This window comes from Thalassophryne amazonica, chromosome 13, assembly GCF_902500255.1.
Source record: "Thalassophryne amazonica chromosome 13, fThaAma1.1, whole genome shotgun sequence".
NCBI lineage: Eukaryota > Metazoa > Chordata > Actinopteri > Batrachoidiformes > Batrachoididae > Thalassophryne > Thalassophryne amazonica.
The window spans coordinates 66,944,649-66,961,726 of record NC_047115.1 but is presented as its reverse complement, the minus strand read 5'-3'; the positions used below and the strand labels follow the sequence as shown (position 1 = coordinate 66,961,726).

The window sequence follows — 17,078 nt, the reverse complement described above, 5'->3', positions numbered from 1 at the left end:
TCAGTCCATTTTCACCTCGAAAAAGTGCAATAGTTCATCCTTAATAATAGCAAGCCATACCAGTACCCTTCCTCCACCTTGATGGAGTCTGACTGGAAGTGGTGCTGTGTGTCCATTAGTGATCCATCCACAGGCTCATCCATCTGGTTCATCAAGAGTCGCTCTTATTTCACCTTTCCATAAAACGCTTGAAAAATCTGTCTTCTGTTATTTCTTGGCTCAGTCTCGACGTTTCAACTTGAGAGTTTTGTTCAGTGGTGGCCGTGTTTCAGCATTCCTTACCTTGGACATGTCTGTGAGCACTGAAAACCATGTGCTTCGGGACACTCCAGGTCTGTTTCACTTCTGTAGTGTGATGGTACTGGAGGATAGTTGTTTCCTGGTAGCATCAGGTTTAACTATTTTGTATTTTATTGCATCTTCTCCACACATTTCTTGCAACCCCGTTGACTATTTCCAACAAAATGTTGGAAACTGTTCAGTCGTTATGCCTCAGTAGAATTTTGTGTCACATCCTTCTGAAAGGCGTTTTACAATTTTTAACATTTCACTATCTGATTTTTTTTTTTCTTTTTTGTTGTTTTCACCCATTTTGCCTGAAGTTAACAAGCTGCCTATGCACACCTTGATATAGAGTGTTGATCACTTTAGGCCACACCCTCCCTCATTGCACAAATACATGTCACCTAAAAATGCTTACATCAAAGAAAAATTCAGGTTTATATAACGTGCAGCTGGAAAATATGTATAGAAATAATGTCAGAATACTGACTTCCCCAATAATTATGTATGCAGTGGCCTGCTGGGGCGGGCCCTGCCTCTCACCAGATGACCACTGGGATCAGTTCCAAGAAAATATATACACACACACATAACAGTGTGTTAAGATGTTCAGCTGGTATTTTAATGTGGACCTTAGTCTGGATATTTGTTCAGATTTCAAGATTTGGTCAATGAGCAGAACACAAATGTAACAAAAAAGTGCGTTGTCAAACCATATTGAAGCAGTCACAATCTGAAATGAATACATTATTTGCCTTTATATTTAGGTGTGTTTTTACAGTTGCATCAGAGGTTTTTTTTTTTTTTTTGAGGGGTGGAGGGTCACATAGTGCAGTAATAGTACTAATGCCTCATTTTTTTTTTTTTTTTCAGATTAAACTAAACAGTAAAGGACTGATCTTCTCTGTGGGCCTCCTGCTGGCGTCCGTGTTTCTGACAGTGAGTATACGACACACTCGCATGCGTTCCATCAGCTATAAGCCATGTCATTTTTTGCCTCTTCAGTACCAGACTGTCAGTCTCTACTCATCTCTCCATCCATCAGGTTTTGGGAGTCCATCTTAACAAGTGGACACTGGACAAGCGCCTGGGCCTGATGTGTCTCCTCCTCTACTCCATCTTCCTGTGTTTCTCCTGCCTCATTGAGTACAACATCTTCACCTTTGTCAACCTTCCAACTTGTCGGGATGACTGAGTAATTACACACAGTGAGTGTCCCTGTCTGTATGCATTCCAAGAATAGTATCCAAAAAATGTAGTTTAGGAATCATTGCTTTCACTTGCTGTTGTGGATGTATTTAAATTTCACAGTGTAGTTTGTGAATATAAGTAATCCTGTATTTTTCAGGTGTGTTTTCTGGAGAACAAAAAACAACCTTGTGGATTTGGGCCAACTTGGTATTATTGTTCCTATACGCTTTGTATGACAACATTTCAGCAATGGTCTTGTAAAACAGGCAGGAATTGAAATGGAACCAATTATTATACGCAAATATCTCATTTTTGTTTATGTATTTATTTATTTATTAATTTTCACAAAATTGCTGAACTGATACTGGAGGTCCCAGATTAACATATAAAATATGTTGTTTGTGTGACACCAACAAGAAAAGTCCAAGTTTGTTTCTGACACATGCTAACAAATTAAGACATAACTGGTTTGATCAGCCATGGTGACAAGTGCCCTCAGCGAGGTGTCAGGTGTGCTGGCTTCTTACTTGGTAATTAATCCAAACCTAATTGCTAAGTGTTTGAAGAGAAAGCATCTGTATTTTTAGTGTTGTCTTACAACTTATCACAAACTGTTAATGTATTTTGTTGGTATGTTGGTAAGTCCTTGTAGCAACTAAGGTAAGCTCAGCTAATTGCTTGTTAAGTTATATTGATTTTCATTCTTGCCAGAATATATTAAATTGTGACATGGCCAACTGCTATGAGAGCTGCAAAAAATTGAAAAAGAAAGAAAGAAATATAATAGCCTGTGTCATTTTGGGCACTATTTACTGCCAAAGCTGCATTTTTGTGTTGGCTCCATGCTAATTTGCTACAACAGTAGCAACAGTAGTTGGTTTGGGGAATCACTGGTGCAACTGGGCTATGATAGCTAACAGGTTGAATCATTGACAACACCGCCAACTTATTGTGTTACAATACTTTTTATTACAACCCCAATTCCAATGAAGTTGGGATGTTGTGTAAAATGTAAATATAAACAGAATACAGTGATTTGCAAATCCTCTTTGACCTGTATTCAATTGAATATGCCACAAAGACAAGATATTTAATGTTCAGACTGAAAACTTTATTGTTTTTCTGCAAATATTTGCTAATTTTGAAATGGATGCCTGCAACACGTTTCAAAAAAGCTGGGACAGTGGTATGTTTACCACTGTGTTACATCACCTTTCCTTCTAACAACACTCAGTAAGTGTTTGGGAACTGAGGACACTAATTGTTGAAGTGACAACACCAGTTTACATAACTTGTTTCTGTTATTGATTCTTGTTTCTTTTCTCTTTGCCTAGGTGGTGAGATGAGGTCTTTGGTCTGGTTTTTGTTGGATATTTTGTTCGGTGCCCATCTTTACACTCAGTGCAATGTGGAGTTGCTCTGGAGCATCGCTCTTCTTACCACGTGGCCAGTGTCTAGGAATGATATCAGAAACAATGATGGAAATGGCAAATAATCCTGATCAACACTATCAATAAGTGACTCTTTTCACTCCCTCACACGGAACAGCTAACCTCCCTCAACCACTGCTTACTTCTTCAACAAGTACCTTTATTTTGAAACTCTCCTTTTACAGTTTGGCCGATGTGAATTTTGAAATTGTAATGTTTACTAGCTGCTAAGCTGTTATGAGAGGAAAGGCCGGTCTTTTCCATTTGTGAGCTGAGAGTAATAATGATGAAAGCAATGATGTACATAGATATGAGGAGCTTGCAAAAGGTGACGATTCATCAAGTGATTATTGTTCAGGAAACATTTGAGGCCACGAGTTGAATTCGTCAGACAAAGAACCAAATCAGTTTTGCAGATGAGATCTTTTTTTTTTTTTTTTAGTTTAATACTGCCATCATGTTTACGTAACTGAGCGAATCACATTTAGGAGTAACAGGTTAAATAACATTGTCGCTGCTTCAAAACTTTTTCAAACATTTTTGTCTTAATCTGAAGGTTTGATAAAGTTCATAAATATTCCACCTGAACCTGGGCATTATCTAGACAGATTTTAAAAATCCACACTTGCTTCCACATCATCACAACTTTTCTTTTTGATTTTTTTTCAAAAACAAATTAGCTTTATTGAGAATTAATTTCTTGTGTACATAGTATAGATCTGTAAATACGCACATATGTCCTATTGAATATTTATTCACATCATATTCGCACATTAGCTGATAAAACACCAGGCAGGTTCATAAACCCAAAGGTGTGTTGTTGGTGTTTTTGTCCGAATCTGCACCTTAGTGGGAGAACCATCTTTTCAGATGTACAAACAAGCACAATTATCCTCACAAGGTGTTTGTGTGATAGACTTTATTCACGGCTTGATTCAGCACTTATGCGTGCAGTTAAAAGTTGCTTCAGACCTGCACTGAGGAGCGTAAATGAGGATCGAAGCTTTTCTACAAAATGTTGCTGATTATGAGGATGATATTCTTGTAAAATGAAGCAGGTTTGTATGAAATGAGTGCATTTAACTGTTTCAAAGAGCAAATAATGGATGTTAATGATGAGATTTAGCAGGGCACCACTGAGAACCCCTGTGTTGCCCCCTAGGGGGCAGCAATGCACTACTGTTTTCTCCCCCCCAGTGACACACTCAAACAGCAGCGGTATTAACCAACAGGTGGTCGAGGTTTTTCCTCTTTGGCAACTGGACATTCATTGGCCTGCCTCTGAGGTTCCCAAGAGGAGGATGATGTTTAATCTCAAATTTAGAACTGCACCCCGAGTGATAGGCTTGTTGCTGCGTCAGGACCTTTTTCCCATCTGTTGATTTTTGTGTTGGGGTTGGAAGTATATTTTTGCTCCTTGTATTTTGTTATACATTATATTTATGATCCTCCAGATTTGTGGTTAGATAAATATTCCTGCTAGGTTTCAGAGCATGTACAGTGTGGTTTGTGAACCCTGCTGGATTTTTGTTCCATAAGGACTTAAAGCATGCCAGCATCTGTCAGTTTCTTTCCTCAAGACTCCAACAAGAAGGTCTCTCACACATAATACCTTCATTTTTTTAAGTGCCCTATTTATTTTTGCTCACTGATGGATGATGAAATAAGATGAAATCTGTTTTTTGTTTTTTTTTTCCTGGTACATTGTTAATTTATTGACCAATATTATAAAATTTCAAGCATTGTAAATAATTGTCTTTTGAATGTACAAACTGTACTTGTTGCTTTTGGTTTGATAGATTATAGATATTTATTTCAGAGAGTCAGACTGACATCTCCGGAAAACAGGGTTTAAATGTTTTTGGATTTTATGTAATGCAATAATAATATAAGCTTATGGTTGTGTAAATATGCCACTTTGTTGATCAAAGACAAATTTCTAAGTGTTTAAAAAACTGTACATTAGGTTTCAGTATGCAACACTGTTACAGCTTCATGGAATTTTTCAAATTTCAAAAAATTTTTCATTACCCAAACAATAAAATCAGTACTGTTTAACACCAAGCCCCAAACCAGTCAACACCATGGCCATACCAAAAATTAGTTCCTACATTCTGCTATTTTTACTCTATCATGGCTGTCCAAATTCAAAATGTAATGTTTATACATCATACTATACCCTAAAAAATGTGTTTTAGTGGTGTTAGGTGAATGCCTAATGCTCAGTGACCACTTTTACAAAATAAAAAGCAAATAAATCATTAAAATTCAAAGGTTTTGTAATAATGACAAACATTTTACTTTTATGATTATGAACAGTGTTCTACCTTACCCATTCAGCATGAGCTGAACACGATGGCAAGTTAATTGTATAAATCTATTTAATAATATATATTCTGGTGACCATAAACTATCCCAAAATGGGCTGCATTTAGATTCTGATGTGAATCTTTATGTATACTTATTATTGCATTTTTGGCTCAAACTCATCTCTACTGGCACTGCTTATTTTTGGTGGGGTACATGATTAATCACTACTAAAAGGCATCAGTCTTTAATGTCCATTATTATCTATACAGCCAAAGGTATTTTGTTTTTTTTGTTTTTTATAGCAGTTATATTTTTAAATAAAAATCTATGTTGTGCACTTTACCATATACAAGTTGATGTTATAAATAGTTTGATTGAATACATCCTGTGCTGCTATTCACTACAGGTATCTCTGACACTTAAAAATAAGGGTACCTTATATTTAAATCCAACAAACTACCACAGAGATGCTTACATTTTCGAAAGATGTGTCTTGTAGAGAAGATTTCTAAATAATTTGTGATATTCACATGGGTGATGTTGATATACATATGTATATAAATAAGTGTAAATGTATTTATATATTTTTGTCTCTGTATATCTGTTGAATATATTTTCATAGATCATAGGATTTCCTTGTACTCTGTTTTGCTTTGATGTGTTTTAAACTTCTGAAGCTGTTGTCCTTTGTTTACTGGCATGGAAACATTTCAATATTCTAAATTATTTATGAAACCTCCTAACGTACTTTGGGATGAGATTGTATTGATTTATCTTTTTTTAGATGGCACTGGATCTAGTTTGACGTGTTCATCCTAGAAGACTGCATGCTGTTGCTATTGTAGGCTATGAGATGGAAAATGAAGGTGTTTGCCGATGATACATTTCTCTACGTATCAGCGCTTTACCTCTTTCTGAACAAGAAACTTTCAAACCAAATGGTTTGCTTTGTGTTTAGATGTTTCAAATGTAATTTTAGAGATAATTTTGCTACCTGAGCATTAATAAAGTTGTCTTTGCTTAAGGTAATGTTAACTTCGGAAGTATCTGTTTCCCTTACAAATCTGGACATTCATTCAGTTTCTGTATCCGCTTAGTCCAATTAAGGTTCATGGGGGGCTGGAGCCTATCCCAGCAGTCATAGTGTGAGAAGCGGGGTACACCCTAACAAGACACCAGTCTATCACAGGACCACATATAGACAAACTCAGTCACACCTACCAGTGATTTTGAAGTTTCCAATTCACTTAACCTGCATGCCTTTTGAAGTGGGAGGAAGCTGGAGTACCCAGAAACAAGCACCACACAGAAAAGCCTAGCCATGAAGCGATCCTGCGACCTTCCTGTTGAGGCTGCAGTGCTAACCCCTATGTCACCAAACCTGGATATATGTGTAGAAATTTCCATACTGGTTGTCTTTCTGATTTTACTGAGATTGAAAATCACACAGCCACAAATTTTAGTCTAGACGTATAGTTGATACTGTTTATGATTGTAAGTATGAGTTAGAGTTATTGGGTATTGAAATTGTAAGCGTAAACCAAGATAGTAAGACTAACAACAATTGGTATAAGCTAACTGAGCTGCGTACAGCCAGAAATCTTAAAATCGTTAATGGTACAGTAGTCAAAGACTTAGGTATTGGTGAATTTACATGTCATAAGACAAATGGAAAAAAGTGTACTGGCTTATGCTATTGCTTGACCTTGGCCTGTTTCCAAAAATCCCCAAGTTTGAAATTGTTTTTGGTTGTGTAGGACCGCCAGATGACCACGTGGAATGTGGGCGGACTAAGTCATGCACAACCGCAGCCCAAATGTTGTCAGACAACAAACAGTATGGAGACACAGACTGCTGTCAGACTGCACCAGAAACATAAACTGATATATCTTTTAGTGAAGCTTAGGGCTAGTGGCCGGTGATCGCCTTAGTATTTCTTCTGTTTTTCCTGTTGCTTAATGCTGATAAATTATACTGTATTTGTTGTCATTCTGACGCCTGATTGTTTTTTCTCTCTGAGGTGCGGATCCATCCAGAGATGGGAGTGGTGTCAACTTCTGCGCTCTCCTGTCCTGTGCACTGGCAAAATTTCCTCCATATTCGTTTTGTAAATTGTTTTGTCAATTGTGTCACTAGCATGGCCCAAGCAGAGGGTCACCCCTTTGAGTCTGGTCTGCTTGAGGTTTCTTCCTCAAATCATCAGAGGGAGTTTTTCCTTACCACTGTCACCTATGTGCTTGCTCTGGGGGTTGGTAAGGTTGGATCTTACTTGTGTGAAGCACCTTGAGGCAACTTTGTTGTGATTTGGCGCTATACAAAAATATAAATTATGATGATGATGATGAATGCAGCAATGTTCAGAGACATCCTGGATGAAAACCTGCTCCAGAGTCCTCTCGACCTCAGACTGGGGCGACAGTTTATCTTTCAGTAGAACAATGACCCTAAGCACACAGCCAAGAAATGAAAGGAGTGGCTTCAGAACGACTCTATGTATTATACGTCCTTGAGTGGTCCAGCCAGAGCCCAGATTTGAATCCGATTGAACATCTCTGCCGAGATCTGAAAATGTCTGTGCACCAACGTTCCCCATCCATCCTGATGGAGAGGTGCTCCCAAGAGGAATGGACAAAACTACCCAAAGATAGGTGCTCCAAGCTTGTGGCATCATATTCAAGAAGACTGGAGGCTGTAATTGCTGCCAAAGGTGCATCAACAAAGTACTGAACAAAGGCTGTGACTACTTACGTACATGTGATTTCTTAGTTTATTGCTTTTAACAAAGAAGTTGGATGAAGTTATGTTTTTGCCCCTGTTTGTTTGTGAACAGCCTGGATCCCACAATTTTACATATAATGTTAAAAATTTTTTTGAAAGGATTCATATCCTGACAGGCAAGAACTGATTTGATTTTCAAGGTCAAAGTTTGAAAAATTGTTCAATGTTAAAGATAGGGATTTTTCCAAGATTTTTCTAACATAACTGTCAAAAAAGATTGAATATCTTTCATATTTGAGAGTTATGTAGGATGTATCCTTTATCGACTGACAAAGTTTGATCTGGATATGATTCTGATTATAGATTTTGTGGCCATTGAAAACCTCATTTAAAGTGTAGGTGACACGATGTTTTTTTTTTTTTTTTTTTTTTTTTTTTTTTTTGAGTATTTAAGACTAAAACAACAGTCTGAAATTTATCCTATCCTGGTGCGCAGTTAGTGAAGAAATAAATGTAAATTTTGAACTGCACGCCATTAAAAAGTTCAAATGGAGGGATATGAGCTGTATTTTGTAAACAGAAGATATAAAAAAGGCGGTGGTATTGCTCTGTATACAAAAACAGATCTGATGTGTACAATTGTTGAAGAAATGACAATTATGAATGATGTCATAGAAATTGTAACAGTGGAACTTGTACATGAAACATCTAAGAATATTTTAATTAGTTGTGTATACAGAGCACCAGATTCTTGTGTTGTGAAATTTACAGATAAAATAATTGAATTATTCCATCAAATTAAAAACAAAACGCTTTTTATGTGTGGGGACTTTAATATTAACATAGAAAGCTCCAGCTGCCAAAGATTAAGTGATTTTGTGAATACAATGTATAGTTTGGGGTTATTCCCCTTGATAACAAAACCAACCAGAATTACATCGCAAAGTGCAACGGTAATTGATAATATATTTACAAACAGAACAGATGAAATTATTAAGAATGGGATCTTCATGACAGATATTAGCGACCATTTACCAATTTTTTCAATATTTAAATATAAAAATAGGTACAACAAAAAAACTGATATAAACTTTAAAAGAGATAAGTCAGTAAAAGCCTTAGAGGCATTAAAATATGACCTTAAAAATCAAAACTGGGAAGAAGTTTATGTCAGTGATGTTAATGTAGCATATAACTCATTTATGAAAATATTGATGAAATCATACAATAAAAATTGTAAATTAATTGAAATTAGTAAGAAAAGAGTAAATAAACCATGGCTGACAAAGGGAATAAAAAATGCTTGTGCAAAGAAAAACTATTTATACAGGTGCTTTTTAAAATTGCAAACAAAGGAATCAGAACATAAATACAAAAAATATAAAAATAAACTATTAACAATAATTAGGAAACAAAAAAAAGATTATTACAGTGAAAAACTAAATAAGAGTAAAGATAATATGAGGGTAACATGGGGAATTATAAAAAGTGTGATTGATAGTGATGGAACGAAAGAAACTATTCCAAATTACTTTGTTAAGGAAAATAAAGAGATATATGATATAAAAGAAGTTGCAAATGGGTTTAATGATTATTTTTCAAATGTAGGGTCAAGTCTGGTGGGAAATAAACCAATAATAGAAGATAAATTATGTACATTGGTAAATACGGTCAATAGTATTTTCCTGGACAATGTGGAAAAAGATGAAATAAGAAATATTGTAAAAAACTGTGTAAGCAATAGATCAACTGACCATGAAGATTTAGACATGATGACTGTAAAAAGTATAATAGAAATTGTTATTGAACCATTTACTTATATTTGTAATCTGTCTCTGTCAACTGGGGTTTTTCCAGATGAAATGAAAATTGCTAAGGTAGTCCCATTATATAAAAATGGAGACAAACATAATTTTTCTAATTACAGGCCAGTATCATTGCTTCCACAGTTTTCTAAAATTATGGAAAAAGTTTTTGTAACAAGATTGGATAAATTTATTGAGAAACATCATATTTTAAATAATGCTCAGTATGGATTCAGAACAAAACATTCGACAGCTATGGCAATTATGGAACTAATAGAGAAAATAACAACAATAGATAATAAGGATTATTTTGTAAGTATTTTTATTGACCTGAAAAAGGCTTTTGATGTTATAGACCACTCAAGATTGCTCCACAAGTTACAACAATATGGAATAAGAGGTGTTGCACATCAGTGGGTAAAAAGCTACTTAGAAAATAGAAAATAGTTTGTTCAGATAAATAATACCAAATCAGAATTGTGTAACATTATTTATGGAGTACCACAAGGATCGGTACTTGGACCCAAACTGTTTATTTTGTGAATGTATCCAATGTGCTTGGCAGCATTTTATTTGCTGATGATACAACGCTGTTTTACTCTGGATCAGATATACAGGAAGTAGCACAAGTGATAAATACAGAGTTGGAAAAAGTTAAACATTGGTTTGATATAAACAGATTGTCACTAAATATTAATAAGACAAATTTCATATTGTTTAATGATAGAGCGAAAGAAAATAATGTGTCATTACAAATAGATGGAATGGATATACAAAGGGTAAAAGAAATGAAATTTTTAGGAGTCATGATTGATGAAGATCTTACATGGAAGTCACACATAAATTACATAAAAGGAAAAATAGCGAAAGCCATTGCTGTTTTGCATAAAGTAAAATATTCATTAAATAGTTATGGTTTATTAACATTGTACAATTCATTGATTGTCCCATATTTAACTTACTGTGTAGAAATCTGGGGATCAACATATACAACCTATATACAACCTTTATTTATTTTGCAGAAAAGAGCTTTAAAAGTGATTAGTAACAGTGGTTTTAGAGATCCATCTAATCCATTGTTTATTAAGTATAGGGTACTTAAATTTCATGATTTAGTTGATTTGAAAATATTACAAACGATGTACCAAGTTAATAAAAATACTTTACCAACAAACATTCAAAATATGTTTGAAAAAAGAGTAAGTAGTTATAAATTGAAAGGAATAGAAGTCTTTAAAAAACCAAGATTTAGAACCAAAGTAAAGGAAAGGAGTATTGCAGTAAATGGTGTCAAATTATGGAACAATCTTAATAAAGAAATTAAAGAATTAAGGTCGCTTAAATTATTTAAAAAACATATTAAATTAGATGTATTAAGTAAGTATGAAACTATGAAGTAAGTCAGTGGGCTGCAAGAAAGTAAAAAAAAAAAAAAAGTAAACTGTTAATAATGTTTGGAGTGTCTTAAGTTTAAATGTAACCTGTCAGTGATGTAATCTATTAATTTCTGGTCATAATTATGAAATGGGTCAGTGGTATGTGACAAGTTAAAGAAATGCAATCTGTTAAATAATGTTGACTATGATGCTGTATATTGAAAGATTGTATTGTTAAAAGGGGCAGAAATCATAAGACTTGTTCTTCTTTCTGCTCCTTTTCATTCTGGTATTGTGGTGCTTTTGTTTTTTGCTTTTCTGTTTTTCTTTTAAATGAATGAAATAAATATTAAAAAGAAAGAAAAAGAAAGAAAAACTAGGAACTTCCTGGCGGGTCCCGACATTGGAGAAGAAGTAGTAAGTGATATCAGCGCCGTAACCATTATCTTATTAGTTCCATTAAATTGTGGATTAATTTATGTATTTTTACAGGCTATTGACAGCCCCGTTTCCACCAAGTGGTTCAGGTCGGTGATGCACATTTTTTAATATATGTCAGGATGGTTAATTCTCGCCGGCAGAATCCTTTTGATTGGCGGTAGAACACTTATACTGACGAGCGCGCACGCACAATGTATGCAGCTTCTCCACTCGACATGGAGGCAAAACTGAGTATTTACACATTATTTTATTGTTTTTGTGGATCATGGGATAATTTCATCGTGTGCAGACTGAGACGTTGAGGCGCTGTGAGTCTTTTAACTTACGGCGCAAAACAGCCCGTGGTGGAACAGGATCCATTCACAGCAGAACCTCGATCCATCCATTGCAGACGCAATTAATGGATTACACCTGTAGTTGACCGTGTCACTCCTGGATCGGTACAGCAGGTACTTGTCCCATCATGGACTTTTCTTCAGCCACGACAACGAATTTAATTATTTTCAGACATTTTCATCAGACTGAAGATGAGCTCCCTGAAATGGACAGGTAAGACTATATTATTTGCTCCTTGTGTGAATGGTTTTAATATTTAATAATAAAGTGTTACGCTACTAATGTACAGTACACTAACTGTATTCAAGAAGGAAACTATTTATTTTAAAAATAGCTTTCAGTCCTTCATGACATTTTTCAGATTTGAAATGTATGTCCCTGTTTCTCAGAAAGAAAAAAAAACACAAATAAAAAACTTCACACTTCATCACTTTTTTGTGATGTCACAGATAGTAAAAGTATTTTTTTAATCAGTTGATTACGACCAAAGACCTGGCAAAAAATAAAAACAGTTTATCATCTTGCCTGCATTTTTTTTTATTATATATAATCACCATTCTGTGTTCTGAACTCTGCTACTATCATCACTGTTGTCAGACTGAAGGTTTTGTCTCACTCATTGTGGTCTAAATAAGGCTTAAAACCATAAGTCTGTCTTCCACAGCTGCTTCAGAATCACCTTCAGACTGGACCTTAAAAAAAAAAAGTCCCACACCAAAAAAAAAAAATCGTCTGAAAACAGCTCGACCTCTGCAGTGTTTACAGTTGATTTGGGTTTGAATCAGTCGGTCCCGCTCTGGTGATGACGTAGCAACAATATGATTGCGGCTGAGAGCTGAAATAGAGTGCTTTTATTGTTCAGGATTTTTTTTTTAAACATCAACATTTCACCATTTTTAGTGATTGATTGTTCACATTTTTTAGTGTCACCTACACTTTCATTTTAATTTTATATCTTAATGAAACATGCTCCAATCACTCTCATATTTGAAAGTGAGGTGCAGACTGGCACTCACCATCACCTGGATTTGACCTGGATCTGATCCGGATTATGGACTTTGTGGACATTTGACTTTAATATTGAAAAAACAATTTGGAGTACATTTTGCATTATATTTCAATCAAAAGTACTTTAATCACTCTCATTTTTCTGTTATGGATTTACCTACACCACCAAAATTGGATGGAGGTTCCAATTTTATGCCCATTTCTCTACCTTCGTTATCAGTCGGAAACCAAGTGCCAAAAAACAATGGCAAATTGTGCATAGCAGAGATAACCAATGTTCTGTCAAAATTATCTGAAAGAGAATTTGTGGAATTGGAAACTAGTGTTGGCGGAGGTTTGCACTCTACACTTTACTGTATGAGAGTGATTGGGGCATGTTTGCGCTCTAGTTTTTGAAAAACTTGCGAAAAGTTTGAAAAACTTTTTTCATGTCATTATGGGGTGTGGTGAGTAGAATTTTTGAGGCGGGGGGAGAATTTGCTCCATTTTGGAGTAAGGCTGTAATAAAAAATGTGGAAAAAGTGAGGTGTGCTGGGAATACATTCTGGATGCACTGTATATCAAGAGATCAGTTTTACTGACACAAAAATAAAGTAATTACATGACAGTATTATCGGAGCATTAAATCTGGGGGGGGGTCTTTTGAAATCTTTTTTAATTCGTCACCTTTCTCATGGTGTTTTTGTGAGAATTTGTTCAGCTAACACATTAACAGACACTAGCATAAACTAGCAGATGAAACCCATTAGACTGGACTATGAAGACCCCCTCATGGATTTATCAAATCAACAGAAGTGAAGCACCATCACCATCCTGTGGTGACAGACAAAATCGTTCTTTAAGTATTAAACTTCAAGCACAAACAGAACTCCACTGCCACAATTTATTAAGTGGAAAAGAATATTTTACTGGTGTACAGGAAGAAATATGTCTCACAAATGCAAATGACAATTTTATAGCATAAAGAACATTACAGACACTAAAAGCCATCTGTGAGAAATCCCAGCACAGATACATATAAATAATAGATTACCAATAAAAATGTAGCTACCCTTACCAAAAAATAGTACTGATAAGTATATAAAAAGTAAACTAGAAGTATACTTGAAACATACTTGCATATACTACTTTTTGGTAAGGGATAACCTCAAAATCTGAGTGCTATTAAACCATCAAAAAGCTCTAAGGTTTACTTCGTTCTGATCTCAGTTACCATCTCAACCACATTTCACATCAATGTAAAACTACAAGAGTGTTGTTTCTGTTTCACAGGATTTGCATTTGATGCTCCATGATAAAATGCTTAACCGTGCCCGCTATAAACTTAATATGGCCGTCTGTATTCTGTTTTGTCATTAGCCATAATACAAAGTATCATTACACAATCGTGCCTGTGTGCAAAAACGCCATAAGCGTTCATTTGTGTTCATCTTCAAATTTTTAATGCTAATCTTTCAGATCATTCAGGAATATGACTAACCTAAGAATGCTTGAGCTTAGGCAACTGCCAGCAAGGCAAAAGGCAACGTCTAAGAACTTGTGTTCAGTGCATTTTTGCTCAAATCAGGCATGTGAGAGTTACGTGGATTCCCGCAGATCAAGTGACTAAAATGCTCATCTCTGTGACTTGTGCAAATCCATTGATGTGTGGCAGGGAATGTAGAAATTTCATTGTGGCCATAATACCCTGAAAAATTATTGTGTGCCTACAACTGCCTGCCCTTTGTGTTCCCAGTCCAATTTCCAGCTACTTTCACAAATGTATAGACGTTATGTAATTCAAAGCAAAAATGGCAGTGCAAGAAGCACTCTTTTGGAATTTTTCATAGAGCTCCTCAAAGCTTCAGCACTTGAAGCTCCTTGCAGGAGTTAAAAAAAAAGTTGAGTACTATATGGACCATAGCTATGGACTAGCTATGATACCTAGTTATTGACTGATAATGTTAGATATCAAGATAATGTTTGGTAATCCACTGTGTTAGCAGACAGCTGCGGTTTAAACTCTGCTGCTAACTGGTGGCTTTGTAGTAGTGAACCAAATATATTTTTAATATTTAACCTTTATTTAACCAGCTCAGTCCCACTGAGATCAAGATCTCTTTTTTAAAGGACAATTATAAAGTTTCCAATTCACCTAACCTGCTTGTCTTTGGATGTGGGAGGAAGCCGGAGCACCCGGAGGGAGCCCACACAAACATGGGGAGAGCATGTAAACTTCACACAGAAAGTCCATAGGCGGGAATCGATCCCCTGACCTCCTTGCTGTGAGGCAACAGTGCTAACCACTAATCCACCATGCTGTCAATCTTCAGGGGCCAGCGCGAGTGCAGCCCCCCCCCACTAGTATAAATTATGCAGTCAAGATTCCCACATTTGGGGAATTCGCAAAGGTCAGTCAGCGGCAGTGCAACGGCTGATCCTCACTTTGGGTGAACCGCCTTCTTGATCATGTTGTCGCCCCTGCCAGGTAAATATTAAAGGATTATTAACCGACTGCGAGGTCTGTGTGGGGAAATATCAGCCCGACGTGTTGTCAGTACGGACCAAGCATCAGCGAGGTCTTTGTGATAAACACGGAGGTCTAATATCCCCCTACAGACCAAGTCACGACAGCATCGTCTCAAGGCACTTCACATAAAACAACTCAACAATAAAACCAAAACAAATTAAATAAAAAAAAAAAAAAAAATCCAACCGGTAATCAACCAATCAGAGTGCGCATAGCGTCACAGCCATATAATAAAATAATTTATCTATTTGGTATTCTCTGATTAAGACATCTATCAGAAGTATTTCCATTCTAAAACTTAATATTATGGAGTTGTGTTTCTCAGATATTAATGTATATGATATATACTCAACAAAAATATAAACGCAACACTTTTGGTTTTGCTCCCATTTTGTATGAGATGAACTCAAAGATCTAAAACTTTTTCCACATACACAATATCACCATTTCCCTCAAATATTGTTCACAAACCAGTCTAAATCTGTGATAGTGAGCACTTCTCCTTTGCTGAGATAATCCATCAACCCTCACAGGTGTGCCATATCAAGATGCTGATTAGACACCATGATTAGTGCACAGGTGTGCCTTAGACTGCCCACAATAAAAGGCCACTCTGAAAGGTGCAGTTTTATCACACAGCACAATGCCACAGATGTCGCAAGATTTGAGGGAGCGTGCAATTGGCATGCTGACAGCAGGAATGTCAACCAGAGCTGTTGCTTGTGTATTGAATGTTCATTTCTCTACCATAAGCCGTCTCCAAAGGCGTTTCAGAGAATTTGGCAGTACATCCAGCATGTTCACCTCCAAGATCATCTGAGACCAGCCACTCGGACAGCTGCTGAAACAATCGGTTTGCATAACCAAAGAATTTCTGCACAAACCGTCAGAAACCGTCTCAGGGAAGCTCATCTGCATGCTCGTTGTCCTCATCGGGGTCTCGACCTGACTCCAGTTCGTCGTCGTAACCGTCTTGAGTGGGCAAATGCTCACATTCGCTGGTGTTTGGCACATTGGAGAGGTGTTCTCTTCACGGATGATGCAAAGGAGATGTGTTGCACTGCATAAGGCAAATGGGATGTCACACCAGATACTGACAGGTATCCCCCCCCATGAAACAAAACTGCACCTTTCAGAGTGGCCTTTTATTGTGGGCAGTCTAAGGCACACCTGTGCACTAATCATGGTGTCTAATCAGCATCTTGATATGGCACACCTGTGAGGTGGGATGGATTATCTCAGCAAAGGAGAAGTGCTCACTATCACAGATTTAGGTTTGTGAACAATATTTGTGTTGTGTGTTGGGGGGTTTGGCTGGACATGTTGGTGTTGTTTTCTTTTCTTTGCTCTCCAGGTGGTATGCAAACTGTTTTTTCTGTGGAGAAGGTGGTGGCAGAAAAGTCCTTCACCCTCATTAGAACTATTGGCTGCACCTGCGGAGGATGTTCACGTGCAGGCCTAACGACTTGCAGCACCTGTGGATGATGCTCACGTGCAAACTTAACTTTCAGCTGAAGCAGATAATGAGATGGCGTTCTGCATTTAAGCCATGAGTGATTCGAGCAGAATTGCTGGGAACTCGACCTTGTGATGTTCGTTTGTGAGACGCTGAGGACCGCGCCAGGGTTTGACACATCGTGCCTGTGAAGGAGGACGGGTGAGGGACACATGC

At 36.6% G+C, this 17,078-nt stretch overlaps 1 protein-coding gene, 1 long non-coding RNA gene and 1 other non-coding gene across 3 annotated transcripts in view; 1 reads left to right on the top strand and 2 right to left on the bottom strand.

Annotated features, from left to right (window-relative positions):
- LOC117523024 (sodium/potassium/calcium exchanger 3-like) overlaps window positions 1-6,240 on the top strand; it is a 325,317-nt gene extending 319,077 nt beyond the window's left edge. Inside the window, exons 17-19 of the mRNA XM_034184439.1 lie at window positions 1,156-1,221; window positions 1,328-1,490; window positions 2,808-6,240. Of these exons, the coding sequence (XP_034040330.1) occupies window positions 1,156-1,221; window positions 1,328-1,477 (216 nt within the window). The 3' untranslated portion in view covers window positions 1,478-1,490; window positions 2,808-6,240. The remainder of the gene's footprint in view (window positions 1-1,155; window positions 1,222-1,327; window positions 1,491-2,807) is intronic.
- Window positions 6,241-13,766: 7,526 nt separating this feature from the next.
- LOC117523026 lies at window positions 13,767-14,780 on the bottom strand. The gene is made up of 2 exons (XR_004564386.1): window positions 14,044-14,780; window positions 13,767-13,949 (listed from the first exon to the last, which is right to left on the bottom strand). It is a non-coding gene; the product is annotated as an uncharacterized LOC117523026 (long non-coding RNA).
- A 426-nt stretch (window positions 14,781-15,206) lies between these two features.
- Window positions 15,207-15,372, bottom strand: LOC117524033. The gene has a single exon (XR_004564680.1). It is a non-coding gene; the product is annotated as a U1 spliceosomal RNA (small nuclear RNA).
- Window positions 15,373-17,078: the final 1,706 nt, after the last annotated feature.